The sequence below is a fragment of the Pantherophis guttatus genome, chromosome 5 (genome assembly GCF_059756535.1).
Source record: "Pantherophis guttatus breed Tessera chromosome 5, ASM5975653v1, whole genome shotgun sequence".
NCBI lineage: Eukaryota > Metazoa > Chordata > Lepidosauria > Squamata > Colubridae > Pantherophis > Pantherophis guttatus.
In genome coordinates, this window is record NC_142067.1 from 20,015,387 (window position 1) to 20,028,003 (window position 12,617).

At 37.5% G+C, this 12,617-nt stretch overlaps 1 protein-coding gene across 1 annotated transcript in view; it reads left to right on the forward strand.

Moving 5' to 3' along the window:
* Positions 1-5,910, forward strand: part of CUL5 (cullin 5) — a 37,737-nt gene extending 31,827 nt beyond the window's left edge. The window contains exon 19 of the mRNA XM_034409546.3: positions 1,975-5,910. Within this exon, the coding sequence (XP_034265437.1) occupies positions 1,975-2,169 (195 nt within the window). The 3' untranslated portion in view covers positions 2,170-5,910. The remainder of the gene's footprint in view (positions 1-1,974) is intronic.
* The last annotated feature ends 6,707 nt before the right edge of the window (positions 5,911-12,617 follow it).

Sequence of the window (12,617 nt, forward strand, 5' to 3'; positions counted from 1 at the left end):
CAAAATAAGCGCTTGGCCTTATTTTCAGGAAGATCTTATTATTTTGGGGCGCATGAAGCAAGATGGGGCTCCTTTTGCCATCTTACCTGATTTCCAGCTCTGTCTCTCTAACCCTAAGCAGAGGAAGTAGTAGGGACCGGGTGCGCATGCTTTTAAATATTTTCAGGGAGGGCTTATTTTTGGGGGAGGGGGCTTATTTTAGCGCATGCGCTCAAAAGCCCGATTGAGCTTATTATCAGATGATGTCTTATTTTCGGGGAAACACAGTATCCATTTAGCTTTTTCCTGCATGATATTGCTAAAAACAATCATAGGCAACCAGGCTGGTGAGTATGTACAGTCAGATCGAGAAATATTGGGACATCAACACAATTCTAACATCTTTGGCTCTATACACCACCACAATGGAGTTGGAATGAAACAAACACAATATGCTTTAACTGCAGACTGTCAGCTTTAATTTGAGGGTATGTACATCCAACTCAGGTGAACGGTGTAGGACTTACAGCAGTTTGCATATGTGCCTCCCACTTGTTAAGGGACCAAAGGTAATGGGACAATTGGCTTCTCAGCTGTTCCATGGCCAGGTGTGTAATATTCCCTCATTACCCCAATTACAATGTGCAGATAAAAGGCCCAGAGTTCATTTCAAGTGTGCTATTTGCATTTGGAATCTGTTGCTGTCAACTCTCAAGATGAGATCCAAAGAGCTGTCACTATCAGTGAAGCAAGCCATCATTAGGCTGAAGAAACAAAACAAACCCATCAGAGAGATAGCAAGAACATTAGGCGTGGCCAAAACAACTGTTTGGAACATTCTCAAAAAGAAGGAACGCACCGGTGAGCTCAGCAACACCAAAAGACCCGGGAGACCACGGAAAACAACTGTGGTGGCTGACCGAAGAATTCTTTCCCTGGTGAAGAAAACACCCTTCACAACAGTTGGCCAGATCAAGAACACTCTCCAGGAGGTAGGTGTATGTGTGTCAAAATCAACAATCAAGAGAAGACTTCACCAGAGTGAATACAGAGGGTTCACCACAAGATGTAAACCATTGGTGAGCCTCAAAAACAGGAAGGCCAGATTAGAGTTTGCCAAACAACATCTAACAAAGCCTTCACAGTTCTGGAACAAGATCCTATGGACAGATGAGACCAAGATCAACTTGTACCAGAGTGATGGGAAGAGAAGAGTATGGAGAAGGAAAGGAACTGCTCATGATCCTAAGCATACCACCTCACCAGTGAAGCGTGGTGGTGGTAGTGTCATGGCGTGGGCATGTATGGCTGCCAATGGAACTGGTTCTCTTGTATTTATTGATGATGTGACTGCTAACAAAAGCAGCAGGATGAATTCTGAAGTGTTTCGGGCAATATTATCTGCTCACATTCAGCCAAATGCTGCAGAACTCATTGGACGGCGCTTCACAGTGCAGATGGATACTGATCCAAAGCATATTGCAAAAGCAACCAAAGAGTTTTTGAAGGGACAGAAGTGGAATGTTATGCAATGGCCAAGTCAATCACCTGACCTGAATCCCATTGAGCATGCATTTCACTTGCTGAAGGAGGCACATATGCAAACTGCTGTAAGTCCTACACCGTTCACCTGAGTTGGATGTACATACCCTCAAATTAAAGCTGACAGTCTGCAGTTAAAGCACATTGTGTTTGTTTCATTCCAACTCCATTCTGGTAGTGTATAGAGCCAAAGATGTTAGAATTGTGTCGATGTCCCAATATTTCTGGACCTGACTGTATATAAAGGGGTTCCTTTATCTAAGCTGGTCTGACCTTCCCAGTTACTAAAACAAATTCTTTTAGTTGACAGAAGACTTAACACAGTGACTTAAACAGATGCTTGTGCAATTGTGTATATTGTATCTCTTTCAACTTGTTCACTAGATTCACTTTGCTTATCTTGGACAAATATATCCAAAGTGCAATTTTCCCTTTTTCTCCCCCTGTTTTTAGGAGGCTATCATCCAAATAATGAAAATGCGGAAGAAAATTACTAATGCTCAACTTCAGACTGAATTAGTAGAGATATTAAAAAATATGTTCTTGCCGCAGAAGAAAATGATAAAAGAGCAAATTGAATGGCTTATAGAACACAAATATATCCGAAGAGATGAATCTGATATCAATACGTTTATATACATGGCATAGCCTAAGGATTTACTGGAAAATGTCAAGAAAATGTGCATTGGGAGTGGTTTGGGCAGAAAAAAAATACAAGAAGACTGTGCTGTAAAAGGACTTGACCTGCATTACTTACTCAAATTCCTGCCTTACGTTACCAGAGGACTTTATTTTGTCAGTCAATCTCTCTCTCTCTCTTTTTTTTTTTCAGTTAGCATGATGGTGTTCCCCTCATCTTGTGCACAATTTTAACAGCATGCTGGTTTTGTGCGGAAACAACATTCACAGAGAGCCCATTGTGAGAATGTTAGGATTTGATTTGCACCTGGAAGAGAACAGAATCTGGGATTTTTATATTACAGAATTTGCACAAAGAAAAAATTTTCAGATATTCATGCACTGAAAAACTTGCTAGTTTTCATTTTCACATAAAAAAGAGAGAAGCAAATAGATTAGATGTAGCACTTCATACTTTGTGTTTTGGAACAACTGTCTAAATGTACTGTCCTTTTGATCTCTCCCATGTATAATATTTGAACAACACACAAATGCATCACATCTATAGATATGTATTTATCTGTTAGCTTAAACAAGTGTTTCAGTATGAAAATTGGATTGGAATACTGGGATACTAGTAATTCTAACAGGATATATTACATATGTCACATAGTTTGCTTCAATCCCCCTCTTTTTTAAAAATATTCACTTTATTCATGGAAAGATGTGTTTGTAGTGTAGTGGGAAAAATATTAAATGTATTTGTTTATACATTTAATACTGGCATTCACTATTTTAGTATGCTTGAAGAAAAGTAATGCATTAAACATAACCAGTACACAGTTCTCTCAAAATAGTAACATTTTGACAATCCTTATATATACCTTTATTTATTTGAAAATAACTAAACTTATGTTTTTACATGTAATTATACTCTGAAGAAAAAGAGAAAGCGTGGAAGAAGGCATGTCTTTTTGTCCAGTTTGACCAGATAACAGATTAATCAATCACATAGGCTGTACCTATGTGATTCTACCAACAACAGTTGCACCATAGCCCCGTAAGTTTAGTGGGCTTGTATGTATCAAGTTATGTAACAAACCCACCACTAGTTGAAGCCCCTTTTCTCTTTTCCTTTAAAAAAAAATCTGCCTCAGATTTAAGTGAAGAAACACATACTAAGGCTGTGAAATATAGTTTATAGTCTATAGAGAGCAAAAAGAGACAGAACTTCAGATTAAATTAAATGCTAGTAAAGGGACTCCCAAGCTTTTAGCTTCTCTAAATGATTTCCTACTGTGCCATATTGCTAGCACCTCTTTGCAAAACTACATTAGAAATTTTAGCAATGCATATGAGTTTTCTTACCTTTCGGTTGTTACATTAGACTATGGCTGCTAATTGGTAGAAAAGTAAGATCAAGACAGACCGTAATTGTGGGCCAAATGAATTTAACAGGCTGTATTTTACATAACAGACAGTGCCAGGAATATAATCCAGTGGAAATGGAAATCGGTTTAAGCTGTAAGGTTTTCTTTTTCTGATTTCTCATCTGTACTCCCTTGTATACAATCTTCCTGAGTAAATTCTTAAAGAGTGCATGACATGTCCACAGGGGAAGGAAAATTCGTCCCCTCCCCCAAATTGGAAACTGATCTTTGAATTCTGCCTCAAAATCTTGCACTGATGCACAGATGCAGATTATAACTACCAACTGTAATGAATGTCCCAGGGCTAGGTTGAGAGAACCCTACCATGGTGCAGTGGAGAATTACAGACATTCATGGTTATGGAAAAAAAAAAAAGCAAGTAAATGAAGACAGGGTGCTGACCTGAAGTTTCATCTTCTGTACTTATGTGCATTTTTTATTACTTGTAGAACAGAGATTAATATTTTTTAAAGTGTTCGCTGCAAACTTAACATAGGATTGTTAAAATTTCAATTTCAAAATGTTGTGAATAAAAGTCAGAAAAAAGTTGTATATATTATCCAACATTCAATATATGCTAAAGGAAAGAAAACTAGAATTGATTTACCAAGAAGTCTTTTGTACATGCTACAAGATTTCTAAAACTCTGCATTTGATTTGGAAATAAAGTTAGAAATGGGTAGAAAAAGACAACAAGTTTTTTTTTTTAGAAAGTATGTACATATTTCTAAAATTCTTTGGTAGAGTCCTTTTGACTTAGCTTCCTGTTATTTCGGCTGTGAAAGGAGGAGGCATGCGGCATTGAATATCCAACCAGCCCTAAACCTCGTATTTAATGATGTTCAAATGCTAGCAGTCTTTCAGAATGATTTCATTTCTTAACAGGGCAAGTCTTTTAAAAGTTACATTTTGTGTCTGATTTCTAACTTCCTTTAGGCTTAATGAATAGCTCTTCAGAATTACCTCTCTCTGCGCTTCCTTCTGCCTCTTGGAAACAGAGATAACTGATGCAGTGTAAGAGATTATTTTTTTGAAGGGAAAATTGCTAGACACCCCAGGTATACATGGAATCGTTTTAGGAGCACTCGTGCCTGGATGTTGCTAATGGAAGACTTTTCCTTATTTACATTAAAAACATTGAGTACTCATGTCTTACCTTTTATACCCATTTCATTCATAATTTAAGTGGGTTTAAAGCCAGAAAATAGAACAAACAGTACGCTACAAACCTAGTTTCAGTACTTATGCACATTGGAATACATGCCATGTAAAACATGATTCAAAACACACACCAGCAATTTTCTTACAGCTGCAGCATCACATTTAGCATTTCTGCTCGGACACTTTCAACAAGATGCCCTTAAGGCTAACTTTGTTGTGAAGGGAGCTATATAGGGTTTAAAAATATACGCAGAAGTGTGGTGGATACTTTCACATCTAAAAGTAAATTAAATCCCGGTAATCAGTCCTTGCAATATGGCACTTTTCAAGCTGATTTTTTTAGCTTTGGATTATTTTTTTTGTTCCCGCCAAAGACCTAGAATAAAGAGGTGCTGCTTCTAGGGGGGGAAATGTTGCCACAAGCATTGCCACTGTGGTTTGTATTAGGTTATATTCTAAATGTGAAAAATATTCTATGAAAAATAATGTGAGTTGCATTTGATTTTAACTACTTACAAAATGTTTTGTCACAACTAATGAGGTTCGTACTCTACTTTGAAGTCTTCCATTTTTTTCTTAATCCCATTGATGTCTTTGTGTACTATCTATTCATTTATTGTTTTTCTTGGAGCATAGTGTAGTTAAATTTAAGTTGTAGTGGTGGTTCTTTCTCCTTTCCCTGTTTTTTTTTTTAAAGGTAACATGACCTGAGTAATCATAAACTTTGGATTTTATTTGCATTATGGTATCAGTTGTGGAAGGTACACATATAAAAATACAGAGGGGAGAATTTTGATAGGTTCATGGACAAATTTTGGTATCTTGAGTGCAAAATTATTTTCATGGAACTAGTTGGAATGCTGTGTTTGTAAATTCAAGGTTCTATGTGTGAAATAAAACAGTACTCAAGAGCATTTTTGTTAATAGACTATATGTAGCCTGGAGTGCAGCGCAAACTTGAGTTTCCAAGGTTGTAATATCTATCTACATATGGTAATTTACAGTTTGAATGTATGCCACTACATATGAGATAATGCTGTACAATTTTGACTGGTAGCAGTTTCTTGTATGGCAGTCTGGCTGAACTATTTTGATGTACTGCTTAATTTTTGGATTTTATTTTTTAAGTTGTATAATTTATTTTCATGCAAATAAAATGTAATATAAAATATTCTAAAAACAATATCATGACTTTTTTGTTCTAAGGATTTCTTGCATTTATAATTCTACCCCACATCAGTAACCATATTAACCAAGATCTGAAAATGGCTTCCTCAGCTCTTTCCATGTTTTGTATGATTGGGAACTACTTGATTAATGCTTTAGTAACAATTTTGTTCACATGATATGCTAAACCATGGTTAAGTAAACAACCTAGTTTTCTAGGTTCACACTGAACCATAATTTAAGCAGATGTGATGGATTTGTAAATCATTTTAGGTTACAATATTGTTACCTAGTTTTTCTTTTACCAGTTCTTGAAAAACAACAACCAACATATAGAATAACTGACTTTACTAGAAATAGGTGGAATATAAAATGTAGATTTTGAATCCCAGAAAGGGGACTATACTCTCGTCAGACTTTCTTAAATTGTGCCTTTTCAGATGTGATACAACAGCTCTTTGGGAGAATTCAAGCATCAGCTTCTTCCCAAGCTAAGAGTAAACATAAAATGCAAGATAATTTTAAGGGTATTTTGTAATATGGTGCCCATATTATTACCTGGGTGGACCCCATCTGGGAAATTAATATACTGAAAGAAAATAGTTGCAAATTACTTTTACATTATAGCCAACAACAACAATAAAGAGCATGGGTGGATGGTCAGCAAAATTCTATTAAGGATTACCAGAGATAGCAACATATCTATTTTAACCTGGATCAAATAAACCAACTTTATAATCCTTCCCTTTACTTTTAACAATCTTGGTCATTAATCCCTTAAGATAATGTCCTATAATTTGATTTCATTTTTTCTGTTTCTTCTCACAAAATCCTTCATAACTTTAACAGGTCTTTTGTAAATCCGATATAAGTCACTCTTCTGGTTTGTTATTTGTAACAACTTTTAATTATTAAGAATCAATTGGTTTCATTTGTATATCCAGTATATCATCCTTTTTCTTAGCGTTCTTGTAATCTTTCATTTTTAAATTCACTTTCAGATTAGTCTCAGTCTTATTCTTCCATGACACTTTTATATACTATTTATAATGGCAAACATTCTTAGAAGTAACTTCCAAGTCCATTATTCACAATTATCCTTCAAGACATCCAATGTTAATGAATTTTGCTCCATCCTGTGTTAGCAAGTCGAATTTAAGTGTTCTTCTCTTTTAATTGTAATCTTTAGTTCCTTCTGGTTCGTTCTGGTGTCCAACCTTCAAAATAGTTTTCTTTTTTTTTTTTAAGAATTCAAAACAACAGCATTTTTCCACAGGAATAATTCTTATAATCAATTTCAAAATCTTATTTCATATCCATTTGGACCCTTAGCTCATTTATAACTTTCCAAAATCAACAGTCCAATCACCTTTTTATTGTTTTTTTTTTAAAGTCCTTACCTTAAATTCATATTTAAAAATTTACTTCAATGAGGATTGGAAGAATCAGTGAATGTCATAAAACCTGCAATTTCAAAGGTTCTTAATATTTGAAAAGTATAAAAAGTAATTCCAAAAGTGATTAAGAAACAAAGCCCAATGAAAATTTATCTCCATATAGGCTAAGTTGTAGTCACTCAATTCTTAGTTATTTGATTCACAAGCATACCAAAAAAAAAAAAAAAAAACTTCAGATCCTACAGTATATTCATGAGGAGCAGCTATCTATCCACAGTACCAGTGAGCAATATCACCATCTATGCCAAGTTTTTGCTGGCCAAGATCCACCCTCTGGCCCCTTATCTTAGCCATAATATTACATCAATTACCATCTGGCAGCCGGTACAGGATAATAAAAACAAGGACAAATAGGCTGAAAAACAGCTTCTATTCCAGGGCAATAACCATATTGAATTCTACGGTATAGTGCAATATCGGGTTTTCAATTTCTATTATATAGAATGTAAAGGATGTATGTTTGTGTTTTTATTTTTATAGTTATAATGTATACTGAAGATGGCATTTAATTTTGTTGTACTGTTGGAAGAAAAATCCTTCTGGGTTCAATTCCAAGTGGGGAAAAAGACACTGGAAACATGGAGACTGCTTGGCAAGATGGTTTAATGGTGGACAGGATCACATGGTTTCTCACATGAGTTCTTGAACAGAAAAGGGCAGAGATGCTGCAAGTCCCTGGATTTTATGCCCTCTCTGGGCTCCGAACTTCCTGGGGCACAGGAAGAGTATCCTGTTTGGTTGTCAGATTCCCAGGAGGTGGGGGTCTTAGCTAGCCTTGCTGGCTGATGTAATCTTCCAGGTGCCATGTGGTGAGTTTCTGTTGCTAGATGTGCCCTATTGTGTTGCAGATTATGGTCCATTGACAAAGGTGGGGGGAATTGGGTTTCTGCCTCTGGCCCATTGACAAAAGTGTGTGGGGGGGAAGGCAGGAAGGTGGGAGCTGCTTTGTCTTTAAAACATGTTTCTTCATTTCTCATCCAGGGAAATATATTCTGCCTTTTTAATATTACCTAAAATATTTAATTCTTCTAGGAGAGGGGTGGGTGCTAACTTCCTACAGTACCATGTGCAATGACAATAAATGTCTATTTTGCCATATCCTCACTAGAATTCATTGATTCTTTTTACAATTGGACAGCTACCTTGAGTGCTCAGCATATTGAAGTCAGGGAACAGATCAAGGGGAGAAAGAGGGAGGGAGGGAGGGAGAGAGAGAGAGAGAGAGAGAGAGAGAGAATTTACTGAGTACATTCATAATGAATCCACCCTGCTCCATTTTCAAAGGCCCTAAAAATATGGCTTTGTTAGTAGGCCTGGGGACCACAAATGGAAATGGAGCCTATCAAGTGGCTAACTTAATTGTATTCTTGCTGCTATGGGTGGCAGTGGGGAAGGGTTTTTAAAAAAAATAATGTTAGAATATGGTGGAATTTTCCATCATATTTTCCAATGTTTAAATGTTGTAAGCGGTCTGGACTCACCTACGTGTGACCTGGCGGCTATATAAATTTGTTAAAATAATGTTTTCTCAGTGTAAAATAAAGCTTCCAACACAACAAGGCTAGCAATTTCCTAATATCTAAGGGGGCTACCACAAAAAAGGAAGTCAACCTATTCTCCAAAGCATCTGAAGGCAGGACAAGACATAATCGATGGAAACTTACCAAATACAGAGCTAACCTAACTAAGGAGAAATTTACTGACAGTGAGAACAATTAATCAGTGGAATTGGTTGCCTTTAGAAGTTGTGCCCCATCACTGGAGATTTTTAAGAACAGATTGGACAGCTGTTTGTCCAGAATGCTTGAGCAGAGGGTTGGACTAGAAGACCTCTAAGATTCCTTCCAACTCATTCCACCAGCGGCTAAACAAACTGACTGAACTATTTCCTCAGACTCTTGGATTTAAGTGAGTGAATTGTATGATGCTGTATACAACTGATGTATGTTTGATCATGATTTAAACGCTCCTTGTTTTTATAGTTTTTATTGTCTTTTTCTAATTTGGCTAAAATAATATTTGTGCATGTTCAAGTCCTTTGTAAGCAATTCTTACATGAAGATTTGTGCTTTTATTACCCAATCGTCTTTTTATAACCTGTAATAGGCTCCTCTGCTATCAGTGCGCAATGCATCTAGGCAATCAAATTTAAAACTGTGGTGAATTATATACTAGAGTGTAATGTGATAAAAACATGTAGGAAAAGAATTAACCCAAGGGAAGTTTTCCTAACTGTTATCTCATTCTTCTTTTGTTGCTAAAATCTGCTGGGGTACTGTAAACAAGAGCCCATAAGCCAGGGGTGAAATCCAGCAGGTTCTAACAGGTTCTGGAGAACCGGTAGGGGAAATCTTGAGTAGTTCGGAGAACCGACAAATACCACCTCTGGCTGGCCCCAGAATGGGGTGGGAATGGAGATTTTGCAATATCCTTCCCCCAGGAGGGGAGGGAATGAAGTCTTTGCAATATCCTTCCCCTGCTATGCCCACCAAGCCATACCCACAGAACCAGTAGGGAAAAAAATCTGGATTTCACCCCTGCCATAAGCCTGTAGGAAGTTAGCACCCACCCCTTTCCTAGAAGAATGAAATATTTTAGGAAATATTAAAAAGGCAGAATATTATGTTTCCCTGTATGAGAAATTGAGAAGCATGTTTTAAAGATGAAGCAGCTCCCACCTTCTTGCCGCCACCCCTCCCCATTCTTTGTTAATGGGCCAGAGGCAGAAACCCAATCCTTTGTCAAAGGACCATCATCTGCAACACAATAGAACCCATCTAGCAACAGAAACTCACCACATGGCACCTGGGAAGATTACAGCAGACCCCCTGGGAGTCTGACAACCAATCAGGATATTCTTTCTGGGGCCCAGGAAGTTCAAAGCCAGAGAGAGCATAAAACCCGGGGACTCGCTGTATCTCGCCCCTTTTCTGTTCAGGAACTCAAGCCATGTGATCCTGTCCACCATTAAACCATCTTTCCAAGCAGTCTCCATGTTTCCAGTGTCTTTTTCCCCACTTGGAACTGAACCCAGAAGGATATTTCTTCTTACAAGCCAATGATTAAAGCTGGATCCTATTGTTTTAAGGGAAAGGGAACATAATAATAGATCCTCTACTAATTTTAGGTTATGTGATTTAATTATAAAATATACGTGTGTGTGTGTGTGAGAGAGAGAGAGAGAGAGAGAGAGTATTCTCTGTATATGTTTGTGAGAGGGTGTATGTGTATTAAATTACCTGAGGATTCAAAATGGTGCTGCAGATTACATCACACTCTATGTCGCACAGCATACTGATTGACCATGTTTCCTCATTTATTACATCTCCTGCATGATTTAATAGCTTCTATGTTTTGTAGAAAAAGAAGACTGAACAACATTCCTTGGTCAGCCAGAGACAGTTTATTGTGCAGTTTCAGAACCAGATTTGTATCTGCAATTCTGAACAAAGAAAGAGTTCTGATACAACTGCTTTTATACATATCCAAGGCAAAGGATTTTGCTGGCACAGCAGTTTTCCATATATGGTTAAGATACATTTGTTATATGATAATTGACACTTTTTAATTACTAAATTCCTACATTAATTTATAGTACATGGGATAATCTTAGCTAAACATCCTCCTCTTCTGTAATCACTGATGCACAGATTCATGGCTGGCCTTGGATTAATAAGTAACTTTTTGTTTCTTATGGATGTCCTTGTATTCTTGACAACTAGACCCCTCAGAAGATATATATCACCAAGAATGGAATTTTAGCTGACTTAGTGTAATTTCTAAACAAGCACATTTCTTTCTTATAATAATGTGAATAAAGAGGGTCCTTCAGTGTTCATATAGCTGACCCTGTACTATTCCTACACCATTCACATTATTCAGAATGTGATGCAAACTTCAGGGGTGCTGTTTCTACACCGATATCCACTGGGTTTCTGTATTTCCATTTGACTTGAAAGATGTCACATTTGGAGGGAGGAGGACAAGCAAACCATCCAGAGAATACAAGCCGTACTGTTTGATTAATGCTTATTCTGCTGGGTGCAAAGTCAGAGGAAAAACACCTTGCCTTTAATAAACGCACAGTCACAAATCGGAACACCACATTCAGCCTTGTCAGCTCTTCAAGACAGGCTAGTAAAGAAACAGACTCCTCAAGAATAATGAAAACACTACTTTGTGGATATTTAGCAGTGGTGAAATCCAAATTTTTTTTACTACCGATTCTGTGGGTGTGGCTTGGTGGGCATGGCTTGGTGGGCATGGCAGGGGAAGGATACTGCAAAATCTCCATTCCCACCCCACTCCAGGGGAATGATACTGCAAAATTCCCATTCCCACCTCACTCGAGGGTAAGGATATTGCAAAATCTCCATTCCCACCCCACTCTGGGCCCATCCAGAGATGGTATTTGCCGGTTCTCCAGAACCTGTTGGATTTCACCCTTGATATATAGGCCAGTGTTTTTCAAACTTGGCAATTTTAAGATTGCAGATTTCAATTCCCAGAATTCAATTCCTAGCCCTGGTGAGCACTGGCTCAAGAATTCTGGAATTTTAAGACATCTTAAAGTTTGTCAAGTCTGAAAAACATTTATCTCTAGGCTATAGTTACAGAATCTTGGAAGTCTGACTCAGTTTCCCCTTTCTTCTTTTTTATACCCCAGGAAGTTAAGATAAAGCTAGTCAGGATTTCTTCCTAACATTTTACTTCCCAAGCTTAAAACATGTTTTTTACATCTGTTGCTGTAGGATTTCTTCAAGGTGACCCCTTTGGCTCGCTGCACAGCAAGGACTGAAACCAATGCACCAGACTCAGATTGCCAATCAGAATTCATACGTTACCCTGGCAGGCTTGTGCTAATCCAGGGAGGGGCGGAGAACACTTTTTTTGCTTTTTTTTTTGCTTTAATTTATATGCCGCCCTTCTCTAGAGACTCAGGGCGGCTTACAATGCGTTAAGCAATAGCCTTCATACTTTTGTATATTTATACAAAGTCAGTTTATTGCCCCCACAATCTGGGTCCTCATTTCACCTACCTTTGAAAGGATGGAAGGCTGAGTCAACCTTGAGCCTGGTGAGATTTGAACTTGCAGTAATTGCAAGCAGCAGATGTTAATAAGATGTTAATAACAGTGCTTTAGTCCACTGTACTACAGGCTCTTCTTGTACCACTTTTATTTGTGTGGTGGGGGAATGCGCTTTTAAATCAGTATTGACTCCTGGTGGCTGCTTGGACAAGTCTCTGTAGTTTCTTTGGCAA